This window comes from Labrus mixtus, chromosome 15, assembly GCF_963584025.1.
Source record: "Labrus mixtus chromosome 15, fLabMix1.1, whole genome shotgun sequence".
NCBI classification, from domain to species: domain Eukaryota; kingdom Metazoa; phylum Chordata; class Actinopteri; order Labriformes; family Labridae; genus Labrus; species Labrus mixtus.
This window is the reverse complement of record NC_083626.1, coordinates 14996032-15014422: the sequence shown is the minus strand read 5'-3', so window position 1 is coordinate 15014422 and position 18391 is coordinate 14996032. Positions and strand designations below refer to the sequence as shown.

The 18391-nt window shown below is 40.5% G+C and overlaps 1 protein-coding gene across 2 annotated transcripts in view; it reads left to right on the top strand.

Moving 5' to 3' along the window:
- Positions 1-4929: 4929 nt before the first annotated feature.
- Positions 4930-18391, top strand: part of lrp1ab (low density lipoprotein receptor-related protein 1Ab) — an 85976-nt gene continuing 72514 nt past the window's right edge. For both annotated transcript variants that reach the window (XM_061058734.1, XM_061058733.1), the window contains exons 1-2: positions 4930-5512; positions 17898-18038. In XM_061058734.1, coding sequence (XP_060914717.1) covers positions 5440-5512; positions 17898-18038 — 214 coding nt within the window. In that variant the 5' untranslated portion in view covers positions 4930-5439. The remainder of the gene's footprint in view (positions 5513-17897; positions 18039-18391) is intronic.

Sequence of the window (18391 nt, the reverse complement as noted above, 5' to 3'; positions counted from 1 at the left end):
TGGAGACGCTCTTCCCAGCACTCTATACACATTACACTCTGGCTGTACGCTGTATGTGTTGTATCTGACTTTATGTGAGGGGTTCGTACCCCAAACGGTCCGCTCTTGAACCATTATAGCCTACAACACGGTTTACTCGAGAGACAAATATTAATATATTCTTGAATTATAAATTCCTAACATCTTTTTCCAACCGTGTGGTACCCCGGGGGAACCTAACGCTTGGGTGTCCAGGGCTGAGTAGAAATATGTAGGTTTATAGAGGGCCCAACTAATTTAAGAAAAACAGAAATGATTATGATTTGAATTAAAGCAGGAAGATAATTAAATACGTATATTGCTAAAACTAACAAAAAATACCAAAATTAATAGTTAAAAAGTTGTAAGTAGCCTATTAGCTGAACTTAACAGATAAACAGATTAAATATTTTGATAAAGTATGATGGAAATGTATAGGCCTATATAAAAGCAACGAATAGATAATTGAAAATTTAAGCCAAAGTACGTTAATTTGTAAAAAGTTGGAACATACACTAAAAGTTCCCCAAAAAGTTCCTAACATTGTGACAAACACAGTAGATTTTTGAGTTGATATTTGAAATACCATGAAAAAGCATTAACCGCTCTTTATGGATGGCTAAGTATTATCTGGTGAGTTACAGGAAAACTATGTCGGATAGATTATGTATTTACACAAAAAAGAATGAACTAAAGAAAAAATAATTGAAACATGAAAAACGCAGAATTAAAAACACAAACAGGAACAGAGATGTGAAAGCTCTACATGTTCATATCAGCAAAGCGTTAAGTAGATACACTTTCATTTTGTTGTTCTTACATCTAATTCGATAGAATTAATGTTATCTGGGTTGCTTCACTCTTCTTTTGAAATATACATAATACATATGTATATAAGTCATATACAGCCGACATATTGTTTTTGTGTTCAAAGTGATGTATACAAGGAAGTATTCTTGTCCTTGAAAAGTAATGCTTTCATGACAATATACCTGCCATCCACCTTTTAATTAACACCTTAATCACAGTTTCTATAGAACACTTATTTTCACACTTTATGATATAACAGTACCTCTTAATTAATATTCTTGTTTGCATGTTTCAACTCTTGATAAATAACATTTGCAACCCTCAATTTTTGAATTCCCTTTGCTTTTAGCTTCCATCATATGATGAAAAAGGTTTGTATCAACAGAAGTTGCGTGGCAACTAAGTCCCCTGACCCTTTTGCCTTGTCTTGTGTACCCTGACTGATTAGCCCCCATGTGTATAGAAAACATATGCAATTGTTCAATCAGCCATACAGTGTATTTTTCTAGCTATGGCTTTTGCATAACACATCTGCACAACTGTGCTGCACAGAAAGACAGAGGACAGGCCTTATGTTGATCTACATGCACAAGGGATTTCATCCTGATTTCATCATGACAGTCTAGTCAGACAGACGGGAGAGGCTCAGCTGAATTCATAATCTCTATCCATCTCTCTCTATCTCTCCCTCTATCTCTGTTTTCCCACACACGTGCATTTGCACAATTTGCGTTCAAATAACATTATTCTACATTCCCATTATTCTCTCTAGCCAGATATTGATGACCCCAACCCCCAACCTGGACTGTTATCAGACCCCAATTAGGTCACCCACAGTTGTTCACTCCCCTGTTTAAATCCATGCAATGTTTTGATATGTGTGTGCAAGTGTTCAGCCAGATGGACTGTGAGTTCCACCGAGCTCAAGGACAGTTTTGGGAGTGACTCAGTCAGCAGAAGGCCTGAGCCAGCCAACACTCACAGATTTGACCAATAACGGGAATAGTGGGGCCTGTTGGGAGCTGTGGGGTTTGGATTGGGCTCACTAGATGGGTGAAATAACACTGATTTGATTGTAGCTGTGTACCACAGCCAGGCTGTTTAGTTTGGAATACTCTGGTTGAACAAAAATAACATTACATAAATAACACCTGCATTATCTACAACTCAAAGACTCGTGTGAAAATGTCATGCTGAACTAGGTCTTACTAGCAGGCTGTAAGGGGAAGGGGGGGGAGGTTTGCAGATGGGTGAGAAGTGAGTTGGGGTGAGTGATGGGGGGTTAGGAGAACCAGGCTTTTGGTGCATGCTCCGCATTCCTCAGGTGTTGTCAGCATAGCTTGCCCAGTAATTACCTCTCTGTGAAAACATGCACAAAGCAACAAGTTAGCAGCCAACTGAAAAGGCTGAAGGCACAGAGAGGCTGTGAGGTCGGATTTCAGAGATGGATGGTGGTACATTTATGTTAACGCTTGTTCATGTGCTTAGTTGGAATGGTGATTTAAAATTTAAAAAACGAGTGTTGAGTGTTGAAACAGACATTGTGTAGTTCATGCATGAGCACAGCTACATTTTCAGAGCAAAGATGTGTGAGAGTCGGGGAGTATGATTTATACAGCAATCCATCTCCTCAAGGATATGGGTAGGTTGGGTAATGATTGTTGCCAAGCAGACCTTGGCATGTGAATCTAGTGGTGTTATACAGACGAACACACACGCAAAAATGGTGGTCAGTCTTCCCATACACAATTTTTATTAACTTTGCATGCAGGGAGTAGATTATTGCGATCCTCCCAATGTGCTGCTTTACATTATTCTCTTCAGACGTCATCACTTCCCTCATTGACACCAGGGTCCCTGTGAAGAGCAGGTACTCTCTGTCTGGGAACTCTCTTCTCACCCTCTCCTCTGCCCCCGCTCTGTCTCCTCGGGTTGGCTCGGGTTGGCTCGCTAAAAGCTGGGGGATTGTGTGCAGATGTGCCTGGAGAGAGGCCAGCCCCTCTGCCCTGGGAGAACATGTGGTCTGGGAGTGTTTACGCTGGCACTCTTTCAAGCTGTCTCCCGCACAGCATGCTGGCGTCTGTCTCTCCTGGATGACAATGCTCAACCCTCTTCTCACAAAGGGGGTATTCTCAGGTTGAGGTGACATAAGTGTCATGTTGGTTTACTGCCAGAATGTAAATAAAAGGCAAACAAATGTGCTAACATCCAAAAAATGTCTTTCCCAATACACCTGCGTAGCTACATTAATGAAATAGAATAAAAGAATGGCTGAAAAGACAACAGTACACTGATTTTGTAAGTATTAACCCTCAAACTTCTCCTCCGTTTCTAAACTCTGAGTGAAAATAAGCTGGGATTCAACAGATATTCTGACTTCAGGCACGTTTTTCACAGATTCTCAACATTCTTCACATTCCCCCCTGTGATTCTAGCTCTGGATAAACATCTGCAAACTGAAAAACCCTGAGACACACACTTTCTTTACACCAAGGGCAGCAAGGTTTATGTCAGTTTGTGTAGTGTGAAGTACTCACTGTTTTTTTAGTGAATAAATGCGAGTGGGACAAGAAGAAACACACTGTATAATACCGTCGACTTGCAGGAATTGCCAAATGTATGAGCTTTTGGTTACAATAGCAATGACAGAGCTAATATCTACTCGTTTTCACATTTTATCCAAATGACACCCTGATTAGAGCCCACTCAGTGCCTTTTATAATTCACCAAATGTTGCATTGTCAAATTCATTTTGTTGTGTTATGAAAATGAGTTCTAGTCAGTATCTCCCTCTGTAATGTAAGTGTTCAGCTCCCCCTGCAGGCTTCATGTTTTATGATCCTAACCAATCGTCTCTCCAAAGACACTGTTGATCAAAGCTGTAAGCAGGTATACATTTGTTATTGGTTTATGGGAACTATACAAATGCTATTTCTAATATTCCTTGATTTCTTTTTTTTTTTTTTTTTTTTTAAATAAAGAGAGCTATATCTTATAAGATTTTGCGGAACTGTTCATACATATTTCCACCAAGAGCCAATTTTTTAATAATCAGATCCTGATAATACATTTTAGGCTCTAAATAATGGATAGTCTTGGATAGTGGGAATCCTTAGAAACCTTAAATATTCCAGGATATGTTGATATGGCACTGGAATTGTCTAATATGGATTCAGGAAATTCTGCAGATTTGATGGGATTTGATGAATCTGAACCCCAGAATAATTCAGGTCATTTTAATTTTTTATCTCTCCCAACCAAAAGTAATGTGCAGTTACATTTTTATTTGCTGAATAATTACCTTTCTTAACAGCTGGGGAGGTATTGTGCTGTCTGTTGTTCATGCTTTATACATCCACATCTATTTCATTAAAAGATTGTGCCCATGTGTCATTAGTCCTAAACCACTAGGGGGCGTGATTCAATGAAGATTGGAGGTCCTCCACAGCAGCGTTGGTTAAACATAAACTTTTCACTGACCCGTATTTCTTTCTATTCTGTTTTGACCTGTGAAACAATGTGCAACTCAGAATATGGCTGAGTTAGAAAAGATAATGTCATAACACGAGTGTTTGAGATAACAAGGGGATGACACAATTTCAGTTTTAAAGTATAGGCTTGTAGTGTTTTCAGGCTCTAGTAAAGCATGTAATGATGTTGAATCAGTATTTCTGGAAAGTGATTTGATTCTTTTACAAAATGATCGATGACATCAACAAAGAAAGTTTGAGTTCATTAGATCAAATAAAGCTAACATTGATGTTAGCAAAAAAAACGGTTTATTAAACAACTCTGTAAGCGGCATGAATGTTTTCAGGAATTCAACTTCACATTTTAATGACGCTATTGGAGTTTTTTTTTTAGTTTTTTTTTACAGTATCAGTATTCTTTTGAATTCTTGAGCCAACATGGCTCCAGCCAGGGCGCCAGTTGCAGGCAGCGCCGCCTGTCTCTCCTACCTCCACGGTTGATGAAAAAGCGCATGAAATAGGAGAAAAGGAGGTGTGTATGAGCATGCGCAGACGATTCTCACCGCTGATTTATCCCATTTTTGAGGAGTCGAGCTTACGTCACAGGCTCGTTCACAGTGCCGGAGCTTCTCTGATATTCACCATCCACTCATGCAACCTCAAGCACAGGCGGGCATTGGCGCTCCGAGGGGAAAATACGCTTTTACTTTTTAAAATTTCTTTTTAGTTTTCCCACGGCATGAGCTAAACGGAACCGGCGGCTGGCTGCACTGCTTTTTGGACGTGTGGACGATTCCGGTGGCATGGTGTGGTGAACCAGCGAGAGACCCCAGCCAGCACAGAGAGACTGAGGTTTCACTGTGCATCATGTTTGAATGCCGATAATTAATTAGAAATATACATGAATGTGTTACTGCATTGTCTATAGCCTCACCGGGCTGTAGCAAGTCCCATTTGTTCTGCTGAAGCCCGTCTGAAGCGGTCACCGTGCGGGGTTGAGGGTGCAACTGAACGGACAATCGCACCGGACCATTGAAGGGGTTCGGATGAGGTGGTCGATCGGGTCGTTAGGCTTTAGAAAAACAGCCAACTTTTCCTCCGTTCCTTTCTAACAGCAGTGCCATCGAGCATTGCTCAGGAGATGGCGATGAAGTGGCTCTACTTGGGATTTATGCTCTGCTTGGAGATCCCCTCTCCTGACGGTTCAACCGTAGGTAAGAAAGCCTGTTGTGTTGTCTTGCATTGTGATAGCCTCCTCGAGAAAGCATGACCACTTTTTCCTCCTGCAAAGCATCTGTGCACAGGCCTGCGTTCCCCCCGGAGTTGGAGCCAATAACACTGGTGCCACAGCAGTTTCACCAGACAAGGAGATCGATATGAAGGAGAGCCTTTGATCAGAGAAAGTAGGCTACCGCACAAATAACCAGTGTGCTGGTTTATTTGTGCGTTAAAACGTGTCTGCGTTTGAAGCTCCTGTCTGAGCAGACAGAAAGGGCCTGCCTGTAAAGGATAGCAGACAGTGAGGTTACTGTTGGAATATTCAGCAGGTAGATGGCACGAGTAAATTTAGCTTGAACGTCCCTTTTCATCCAAACGACATAATTTCTAAGTGACTGCGAAAAACAAATCCACATCCCCCCCCCCCCCCCCCCCCCCCTCGCGTATTTTCTTCAGGGCTACAGCTGATAGTCATTCAAATCTAACGCTTGAGTTTCATATCAAACCTACGGGGCCCGTCGGTTAGATCAGCTTTCATGTTTGTTTTCAGATACTTGGCGCATGCGAAAACAATGTCGTCTGTCCGTGAAGGTATCATCTCAATGGCGCGGCATGTCCCAACGTGCACCGACAGTGTAGCCGCCTGGAGATCACATTTTAGCAGTGACAGTTATAGGTACTGCTTGTCTGATAGGGACACAGTATGAATTGTCCTGCGACTACCCTGTTACGTCCCGGGAGCTCCTTAATGCTTCCGAATCTCTGACAGTAATAATGAGGCATTAAATGCACCATTGCTCTTGTGACAGTTCTTTGCAGACCTGTTGAGCTTTACAGCTGACTGTTTCTTTAAGGGAAACATGAAGGCAAACACAATATCACATGAAGCATATTTTGAATAATTAAATGGAATTGTTCCTATACTCTATTGACCCTGCACACACATACACAGCATAGTACTGTGAATATTTAGGACACGAATAATAGCATGTATACTTTAATGATGTAAGTGATATATGAAATGTTTTGGTTGTGTTTTTAAGTCCAACTCATACCTGACCTGAGCTTTGTATACAGAGAAACATTTGCAATGTCAGTCTGACAGTTCATTCCTCTGTCGAAATCAACGTTTTCCTTGAAAACCCTTTTCAACAGAAGTCAGCTACTCTACTCTCAGTGTCTCTACAAAACTTGGACCTGATGTTTTTTTGTGTTGGGAGATCTTACATAAGTTTGATTAGATTTTGATGGAGGCTGTTCGGCCATAACTGAGGTTACAAGTGCATGAAAGCTCCTCCCACCTCCTCCATCAGTATGTAACATCTGGACACAGGGAGACCATTAATCCAACTTAAATGTGACTGCGAGAGGGGGGAGGGACCAGCTGAAGAGCAGGGGGTGAGGGCGGGTCGAGTGAAATCAACTCAGAGAATCAGTTTTGGACACTCTCACACTGACATGTAGTTACATCACATGGGGAAGTCGGGTATGGGATTGATGTATGTGTGTTATGTCATCAGTAACAGATGATTTATCAGCCTCCTTTGGGAGCATTGGTTGACCAAAGGATTGGAAACAGTCAAGTGAGCAGATCAAAACCTTTAAGAAAGGCCACTTGGACTGGATTTGTCTGGATCACTGATGGGCCAGAGCATGCGTTTACAAATGGGAAAGGATTAGTTAGAGGGAGGTCAGAAGGCCAGAGTTAACAGTTAAACACTGGACAGAACCCTTTGCTTGATCTTTAGGGTTGATCAGAGGTCATAATTATGTTGCTTCATGATGGCTGACAAAATCCAGTCGATGCTTTACTGGTAAGAACAAACTTAAATAAATGCTGACTCATACATTAATTTGTTACAGCTAACAATCAATAATATATATATATATATATATATATATATAAGGCCTGTACATATACACATAGGCCAATATATATGGGCAACCATAAATTGCTGACAAACTGCGGATTGACTCATGCATTGATATCCATTAATCTCATCTCTATAATAGCTTGAGGTCAGCCATTGAAAAAAAAACACACAAAACATTGATCAAATTGAAATATGTAAACATTATAGCCTCTCAGCTGCCCCTTTTCTAAATGTCCACGTTGCTTTTGTTTGCTTGTCTGTTGTAGAGAGCGTAATATTAAGTTTTGGACCGTCAAAAAACATAGGACAACATTCTCATCTAGATACTTTATGGTCCAGAAGATTAAATCATTTAAAATATTTAAAATTAATTGATTACAAAAAGTTGTTATTGGCATCCTTAATGTATAAACAGAAGGAATGGTAATCATTTAATTGACCACAGACTAAAGCATGAAGCAGCATGTTGTTTCAGCTCTATTTGATATTGCAGTAAAAGCGATGCTGTATTAATAAAGTTTTCAGAAAATTGTTATTCAGTATTTATTTGTAGTAGTGTATTACATCCTGCTGTTTAGCAATAAAGGGGTTTAATGTCCTGGTAAGTGCAATCTCTGTTGTTTACTTTATAATGATACAATTAAAAAAATAAAATAATAATAATAATTTCAAGATCCCTTTAGAGTTAGAGGAATCCTGTTGGTGAAACGTGTAAATGTGGGTCAGAGGCTAAAGAGGTTGAATTCCTAAGGAGCCTACACTTTTTACCTTTTCTTCAGAAACATCACTGGAATTATCTGCTGGAAAAATTAAGCATCTCTCATACAAATGTAACAGGTAATAGGACATGGATTGCTCTCTTCAGCCCTTTCAAGGGGAGGTCAGCGGGGAGTATTGTTGCTCTTGCACCTGCATATTAGCTAACACATATATTCCCCTGTATGTTTCCTTTTTCTGAGGAAGTCTAGAATAAAAAGGCTAGTATTTGGAGTGACTTGTAGAGTCTATTCTTTATATATTGTTCGGCTATGGGATACATTTTTATTCAAAGCTTGTGTGCAGGTGGTTTGAATTTTGGTACTGACCCAGTGAAAATGTTTGTGAAATGATAATAGCAGAGGGTGGGATTCGTCTTTTCTTGACTGTAAGAGCAGAAAAGATCGCCCCTTTTTTTTTATCCCTCTACTTCCTGCACTGCATTGCAATCAACTGTGACTAGAGGGTGAAACCGGATTAACATAAATGTTTTCAGTGTTGCTCCCCACATTTTGAAGGCTTGAGACCGCACATGAAAGGGTGTTTGTTGATAGTGAATAGCAGGGGTGCACCGTAATTGGTGTTTTCTGCTAGCTACATCACTGTTTACACTCTTTAGCTGCTAAGACCTGAAAACGGAACAGATCGGCTTCTTGAGCAAAAATTGTGGGTGTGTTTAAAGGCAACTCTTAAGATGCACAGGGGTTTTTTTTGTAGGTGGTAATGTAATTAGGCTTGGTATGTATTAAATCTTTTCCTTTAATTAATTTCCATGATATCTCTCAGTTATTAACATAACACATCTTTGGTTTGGAACATGAGGAAGCAGATGTGTTTTTCCTAACACTTCATAAAGAGAGCACATAGGGTTGTTCAAATGTAGCAAAGGCCTGCAACGTTTGCCTGACACCTGGCACAGCTGTGAGAATTTGTGACTCCTGTTTCTCTCTGACATCATTAATGGCGAACTCCTCACCTGATGCCTCACGCTGACCACACAAGCACACAAACACTTTCACTTTCTGGGGGATTATAGTGGCTGCTTTTTTTTTGGGGTGCGTTGGTCCTGTGTGTTGGCCTTAGGGCTCTCATACACTTGGGATGCTGTTGATGTTGCTGGCTTTGTGCTTGGCTAGAGACTTGATTTGATCACAGTAATCCAGGGTTACTTTCACACCTGGCTAGAGGAGGGGATCAAATACTGAGATAAGATTCCAGTTTCATGGACTGCTGCAAAGTGCCAAAGCTGTTTGCTTTCTTCTTTCAGACATGGCTCTGAGTCCTTGGTTTGTGATTGTGAACAGAAAAACAACACAACTATGCTATCTGTTGTGTGGCAAAGATATCAACACACTGATTTATTATATGTACAGTGCTCTTGTGAAGGAAACCATCTAAATGTCCCCTTTTAATGGATTGTTCCAGAATAACAGTACTGTACAGAAGCTGACCACAAATTGTCTCTCTTTTCCCAAATCCCAAATTCAAATACATGTTCACTTAATACATACAGTATTTTGAAACATTACATTTAAATGACTGTTAAAACATGGTTTAGACCAGCAACTTTATCACAATATGTATCTCTGTATCACGTCATAAAATCAAATACACAGCGATAAAGGGGAAAGTGTAAACACCACAGATTTTATCTACTTTAATACTTTAAATCAGATCATTTGCAATCTCATGATTGTCAATCAAAGCCAGTGATTGGCTCTCCAGCAGCCATCAGGTATGACACCCTCCTATGAAATCTACTTAATGTGAATTGACCGTTTATATACTGTACCTCAAGTGGTTTAACAGTCATTTTGCAAGGTTACAACCAGTGCTGCTGAAAGTGCAAGGCATGGTATATACGCTGAATGTTTCCCCTCAAGTTTGATGTAACCCCTTTTATTTAGAACTCATGGATCCACAACCATAACACATTTACATTTCATAAAAAACACAGATCACATTGTTATCATCGATGCCTTAGTATTTACATTTAACGGATTTCAGAAGAAATTTAGGAAAACCAACCAATGGCATCTATTATCCATTGCTGCTTAAACTATAATCTGATATTTCTTTCATGTGAACTCACTTTTTAAACACATCTACAGTACAATAGGCAGTGATTGTTTTTCTTTATTGTGCCTCTGATGTCAGACTTATATTGATTACACATGGCTTATAAAATCTTTTATCAATTCAGTGATTGTCTTTCAAGTAGCAGTGTTACCAAACCAGAAATGTTTTCTGACGTTGTCCTAGAAAAAGATGTTCAGAAACTGCAGGAAAAAAATGAGCTCTGTGGTTTTCACTTGTTAGAATTGAACTCTCTCAAGCTTTGTTTTTGAACATACACTTCACTTCACTTTAAAAACCGTTATGACTGTTTCCGTTTCTAGCTCTTCCACTTGTATTTCCTTGTTCCTTGTGTGTTATCGCCTCAAAACTGCTGTGTGTAACCATGAACCAGTTGGATGTACTCTGCCGTTCTTGACAGTACTATCAAGATTGAAGGGTGTGTTGCTGTGTGTAATCTCTGACTTAGCGGTGCTAGCTAAGGTCCACAGCTCTTTTATTTTCCTAAGGAGTTTCCAGTCCATTGCAATATTTTGTTATTGGTCCTTTTTGATAATCACACTATGTGCTAATCAATAAGGGCAACATTACTGCTTGCTCTAGTTCATGCTGCATTGAGAACATTTTTTTCACACAGTCCAGTTAAGGCCCTACACTGAATAAGGAGGTCATCTGTTAAAGTGTGAAGTGGATGACTATTAATTTCCACACTGTTACTGATTTATACTAATGATAACACCAGGAGCTTTCTTTCTTCCTTCCTCTTTTAGGTGAAGTGTAATCATGGATTCATAGAGATCGACTAGCATTTAATTACAGAAACATGTCAACCTTCAGCTGAATAAAATCCTCAGGTCATACTGTAATCACACAAAGGCAAGGCAGGATGTACCATCATCTCAGTTGCATGTGAATGCCTCGGTTCATGCAGTCCAGCCTTCATGTTGGGACTCCCAAATTCTGTTTTTACAACGGCTGAATCAGGTTTGACTTTCCCCCTCGCAGGGCTGCAGGGACTACAGGGTGGGCGTCGGAGAATTCTCTCAAAGGCACCGTTGGCTTATTTACATTCATCTTCATGTTCATCAATCACACTCACTCATTCTGCTGCGGTGTCTTTTACTGCTCTGGCCTGTGACGTCCTGCAGAGCCTCACCAGGTTACCTCTGAGGTCAAAGCTGCACCCTTTTGTTGTGCGATGACACAAAAACAAAGCTTTAAGGCACAAGAGTGGGTACTAACTCAAACCTAGCTTTCTGCTGTTAATGCACGTTCAGCCTCTTTGAAAATGGCTGCACTGTGGATTAAAACCTGAATAGCCCGTGGACATTGTGTGTCCACTGTGAGCCGGTTAAAGTGCTCCAGTGCTTGGCTGTGGCTTGGCTTGACACAAAGCTAAGTAGTTGTTTCCACTGGATGGTTGGGCACTGCACAGAGTGGCCATTGAAGAAGTTGATTCAATAGCTCCAGCAGTGGGCAAGGAAAGACACACTTGTTACATACTAACATATTATTATATATACCACATTTTACATCTTAGCGTGTCAGACTTTGGTTTAAAAATATGCCGTCTTCCATTTGAATAATTAATAAAGCAAAAAACTTGAGTAACAACTTCCCTCTGCCTGTGCTCTCTGCTCTGTGCTTCGGGTTTGGTTTTAATTGTTACCTCTTATTTCTTTTTGCTTCCTAATCCTGCTAATTATAGCACAGAAAACTCACTTGAAATTTGACCTCAGGGCTCCAACTACATCTAGTCTGTTTTACTCAATCAGTGGAAGACCTGAGTCCCCTAGTGGAGGTCAAGGAAAGGAAGAAGTGATGGTGATGAGGAACAGTTTTGGTTTCATGACGTCTTTCTAGCGTCACTTTCATTGCACACAGTTAGACCATCAAGACCCAGTGTCCCTTTTATTCATTCAATCCACCATTTCACATTTCTGTTGGCACTGTTATCTTTAAAAAAGCAGGTTTGGTTTGTTGATTGAACAAAATTGTTTGGAGAACATTGCTCTTCAGCATGTGTTCAGTTTGCACGGGGATGTTGTCATTATATTCAAGTAAAACAGAACATTTTAAAATAATGTCAGTCTTGCAGCATAGAGAGGCAAAAGTGAATTTCCCTTAAAGTTTAAAGTGAAACTGTTTGGTTTCTTTGTATGAAAGCGCTCGTATGTTCCAGATTGTCTTTTGGAGGCAAAGTGATACATGTGAAATCAATTAGGAAGGTGCTGGAATGTGCTGCATGGATCTGGAGTTGATTTATAGAGCGGGGATGCTCTTGTTAAGAGAGACACATCAGGGGTGTGAGCTGGGGTCACTCTCTTGTCCCAGATGGTGATGGTGTCTGGAGGCCTCCATCACTTGGCTGCTGAGTTGGTGTCACAACAGCATTTACTCACCATCCCATTTGTTTCATCCCGCGGTGTTCCTTTCAGCCGTTGAGATTGTGTTTTGTTTTACATAAAAACCAGAACACATCTTAAGATTTTCTCTTGCATGTAACAGGCGAGCCTGAAAAGTCATCCCCCCCCCCACCACCCCCTTCTTTTTATTAAGCTCTCAGGAGGGACATTCCTATAAGAGCTGGGCTCTGTGTACATTTATGCATTTGCTCACTCGTCTGTGTTTAATGCTTTTTGCCATGTACAGTGCTTAGGGGCAATTCAGCATGCACTGTTTGGACAGGGCAGAGCTGCACTGGCCCAGCATAAGGAAATACTGTGTGTACTGTACACTATACATCTGGTCCAGTGCTTAAAATACAAGCAGGTCAGCTGACTTGAGCTTTGGCCCTCATATACAAGGAAGTAACTCAGTAATTCATGAGGTTTGCTGTTAAACTTTTCTCACAATATTAGCCACTCCAGCAACCTAAAAAGAATGAAGGAACTTGTTTAAAGGCAGGGTTGGTAATTTTCTCCAGATATGTGATAAAGCAATAAGTAAGGTCCTTTACCTGCTTTTTGTAACATAACAATGAGTATGATCTTTTTACCTGCTCTTTTGTAATGATAAAAAACTAAGAGTAAGGTCTTTCACCTGCTTTTTGTGAAGTGTCTCGAGGTAACACTTGTTATGAGCTGACGCTATACAAATAAAAATGTATTGATTGATACACTTTTTAAGATTTTGGTTGAATTTGTCTTTAGGTCCTGACAGAAATTAATGACTCATGTGCTCTGAAAAATGAACAAAGAAAATCTGTCATCTTTAGCAGTTGTAAGCCTGTAAAAACTTTGACCAATGTCTGCCATGAGGTACCAATCTGATGAACCAATCATGCCTCCCTGCTTGTTCTCGACCCCTTGCGTCTAGTAGCCCACACTAAAAGCGCTTCACCAAGGCATAGTTTATACTGTGAGTTTGTCGTTGGCCGTTGTGAGTAGTAAAATAGACACGTTTTCTTTTGACGTATATTTTGACAAAGTCGAGTATTTACTTACCGCTGAACGAGACATGAAATGATGTTGTTTCTACACAGTGGAAGCGATGAGTCGAGGTCCATTTTGTAGCAACGGCGCTCGTGCATCTAAGTGAAGGACGTGACTTTTGAGGGAGCACAGAGGGGAGGGGGGTTGGGTGTAGACGCAGCACTGAGGGAATGCTTCTTTCAAATTCATGGTAGAAAAATAGCAATCCTGCCTTTTAAAATAAAGCAATTAAAAAAAATCAATACTTAGTCTGAGTTTTCTGAAAGTCACTCCATGTAGAGCAGGGTTTCAGAGGAGAATTGTTCCTAATAAATCTTTTTTTGGCTGTTAAATACTGTCACCAGTGGAATAACAGTCTGAAATTTGTCATTTTAAACCCCCAATATCCCAATTCAATGTCCTTGAATCTCTTCTTCTCCAAGAGCGTGAAAACTGAAATAAGCTGTTTAGTTGAGTGTAGATAATTAGATGGTTAGTTGGCTGGAAACACTAATCCCATGTCTAATGGACAAATTTGTGAGATATTTTTACAGCATCCTGGGCTTCAGGAATTCTTTGCCTGAAGGACTTTCTCAGCATTCATATTTAATGCCTTTGCTGTGTCATGCGCCCATAAAGATATTTTAAACACAACACACTGACATCGCAACATACAGTATCTAAACTACATTACTGTGTCGGGGGCAACTTTAAAAAAACAAGTATGTGGTGATGTGTCTTTTTTTTTTAAGCCAGCAAGCTGAAGACATTCAACAATTTGTTATTTCTCCTCAGAATAAGATTCATTTTGTGAAAACTCAGAGGATTTTAAATGTGGATGAGAGTTATTTTCTAATTTTCTTTGCTAACAAGAAGTGTTTTTGATTTAATAGACATCGATTGGATGTTTTTTTTTTTTTATTACAGTAGCTTTTCTTATTCTAAAGAAAGCAGATATAGCACACTGATTTTACTTTGTAATCATAAGCAGAAGATTAGAATGACTTATGTTTTAGTATGATAATCCTGCTGTTTTGTGGATAGAGGAGTATAATCTGGTGGGCTTTACAACCATTTAGTCACAGCACTGTGAACAAGTTGCTTTTCAGCTCTGGCAGGGACTGCTTTAGATGGAATAGCATTATCAGGAGGGGACTCTGTTAGAGGCAAACACACCAGGCTTACATAGGTTCCTGTAAATGGAGGAGGTACCTTGATTCAGTGGGATTGGTGTTTGCTGTTGGTCCAATCCCAGGAGTCAATAAAGGCATTCTTCGTTGCCTTTGTAGGTGAAGTGCACACAAATAATTTAACTTCCAAGCCTGCTTTGGAGTCTCCAAAAATTGTAAGAATTTTGGCAGTTACTCTTAGGAAAAAAAGGCAACTTTGAAAGCTGAATTAACAATTGACATCTCTGTTTGAGATATTTCAGTGGGCTCTGAAAGAGGTCTGCTGAGGTGGACGGCTGCCAGTCTTTAACCAAGCCTCGGACCCCTCCTCTGCTGCAACCTCCAATTAGGCTCAGAGGTTCTCCCTCTGCGGTCATCTCATGCATGTAAAGCGATGATAAAATTAGAACCCACAATGTTTTATTTGCAGTATTTTATGCCCACTCATGGGGAACAACTGGCACAGTGCTTCACACTGGTAACCAGAGGGATGGAGGGTAATGCCTTTTGCATAGCAGCCTGTCGGAGATTTCGATGCTTTTCAGATCAGGACTGTATTCTGAGGGGCGGTTTGTTTGGTTGTTGGTTGTAAAGGCAGATTAAACAGCATCATATAAGCACTGGAAAATTCAGTGGATTGACCAGCATACAAGATGTACGAGGACATTGGCAAGCTGAAAGGAGGAAAAACTAACAAGTTGGCTTCAGGCCAAAACTAGCCAATTTCTGTTCCTACCAAAGGGCTGGGAGTGTGTTACGGGTTAACGCTGATTCGTGCACTGTTGTCGATCTTTTCCTCTACAGTTGTCTCTTTTTACTTCCATCTTGAATTTTACTTTTGGACTCATCTTATGACATTTAATTTTGGACTTTGTATTCTGGCACCTTAATGCTGAATTTAAATGTAATCCTCTTGCATCACTTGAATTATGTTTTGTAAGCCCTTGCCTCTGCCGTTGTGTGCGGAGAAGAACAAGGTGAACACTCTGCATTTTAAAATCCAGCGCTCCCTTTCCCTTAATCTCCTCGCCTATCAAGGTGTCATTCACATGCGGAAAGCTGTGATTTGATCCCTGCATCCCTGATTGTATTTATAAAACCCTGACACTGAGAAGTCTTAGTGTTTAGATGCCGTTCACTTCACTGTCACATCGAAATAAAGAATCAGGCTCTGAATCCTTTTCCGTCTGACAGCCAATGGGACGTGATTGCAATGATACACTAGCCCCATGCTCTCTTGTGATTTCAGTCACATCCCGGCCCCCATGCGCTGCTCCCCACCCCACCCCGAACACCTCCCTGCCTGCCAAGTCAGTAGGAAGGCAAGTCATCCAGGGCGAGAGAAGGCTCAGTCCCTGCAGAGAATCACAATGAGACCTTCCCTGCTGTCCTTCCCAGACAGACTGCACAACAGTACTGTAACAACCTCCTGCCTGAAATGGCCTCTATGGTCCCTTTTGTGTGTGCGTGTGTGCGTGTGTGCGTGTGTGTGTGTGTCACGTTTGTGCGTGCATATTTGTGTTTGTTTGATATTTTGACCACTTGCATAAAAGCAGCAATCTCTAGTATATCTATTTAGCAACCGATTTAAATTCTTTCTCCTATACAGAGTACAGACACATATTTCACCTCAACTTTCGAACCTTTTCCACTTTAATTTATAAGTTTTATGTAATGAACTTAAAAGTGTACTCCTACTCTCTGTGTCCAATTTCTACAAAGCCAACAGGTGAATCGAATACATATCACGACTGTACCAGGAAAATAGCCCTTTACACACTGAAAAGAGAAAAAAAAAATCATATTTACATATTCAAATATTATTTTAATATTATTAATAGCACAACAGAAGTTCACATCAATTATATATGGGCCGTGGCAGAATGATCAAGATAGGCGTACACTTGGGCCCTTAACTAAAACTCTAGGAATTAAAAAAATGTGTGTAGCCCTTTTGCGAAGGCTAAAATTGTCTCTATCCAGACTGTTTTTTTTGCCAACACTCTACTGAAGCATCCTCAAGAAGTCAGGGTGAGCAGCTGTGCAAACACATTAGGTAGGATTTAGGAGTTATTTTTTTAGAATTTTTTTTTTTGCACGCTGGCAGGAGTGATGGCATTTGTATCGTGCGAACGATGTGAAACAGGTGGGATTTTTTGTGCATGTAATGAAGAGCTTCATAGTCTTTTCTTCTCCATACTCCTTTTTATATCACATAAAGCGAGGGACATGTGGAACTCTGGAAAATGACAGGAATGTTCTTATTTATTTAAATGTCGAGACAAAAGAAATGTATCCTGAGTATGTGAAGAGTGCCTGTGTAAAATGGGCTTATGTTAAGTGTAGTTTTGATGACCTTCCCAGTATGATAGAGAATAAGTGATATGTTCAGTGATGACAGATTGGTGTAACACCAGTTAGGTAAAACAAGGATTTTGTGAGTTTAAACACGTCAGCAGCGTCCCACTGCTGATGGCTCATGAGCGTTGCTGTGGTGTTGCTAGCCTCTGATCCACCTCAACAATCTGTGCTGACTTACTGCCCAGAACTACTGCACTCTGCAGTTTCCCATGGGGTTGGACGGTGATTGAATGCCCAGTTATAGCTGCGCTGTGACACATGAAAGAGTCTCTGTGGTAAAAGTTGCAAAACACCTTCAGAGTCATAAAAAAAACCGAAAGAAATGAGATGTCAGTAAGAAGAGAGGAAACAACAAACAAACCCAGAACTAAAAGGCTCCACTGTTGGTTGTAAACTTGTAGAGAGAGAGTTTTTTTTTATCTGAAGAGAGGTTGCCTGTGGGTCTTTTGATACAAATACAGCATTATAAACTTAGGTTGACCCTTGAATGTTGCTCTGGCCTGCTGGGTTAAGATCTATGCTGCTTGAAGCTGCACATTTCCTATGTAGATTTGGCAGCGGAGAGAAAAGTTATTTCAAAGGACTTCATAAAAGAAACATAACAAACACAGTTTGTTTTCTGCTTGTCATTTTCGCATGGATTTTTTTTTCCACTGATGGGCTTCTAATCTCATTGAAAAGACATTCCCGTCCCCAGTTCATGACAACACATCTTGTTTTGTACTTTTGCAGCTCCCAAAACAGACATCCAGCCCAAGACCTGCAGCTCTAAGCAGTTTGTATGTAAGGACCAGGTGACCTGTATCTCCAAAGGCTGGCGCTGCGATGGGGAGAAGGACTGTCCAGATGGTTCGGACGAATCGCCAGATATCTGTGAGTACGGCTTCCTGAAAGCAGCTACTAAAACTGTCTCTACTCAGCAGGCTTGTGCCCTCAGCTCACATTCTCTTTCCAAGCGTTTGGTTATTGGCATTGAGGATTATTACTGCCTTACTCAGCTTCTTTTTTTCTGGAGCTAATTTTGCATCAACCTTTTTTCCCACCAAGTATGTTTATACCTTATGTCCTTACAATAGTGTTGCTGCACTTGATGCAATAAGACATTATATTCACTACCTCTAAATGTCCTTGAAGATACAATAGCGCAATATTCCGACTTTTTAATGTAGGCCTGAATAAGAGGGGAGGTTATGCCCTCTCCTCAAAGGACACAGGCTCACTGTGTA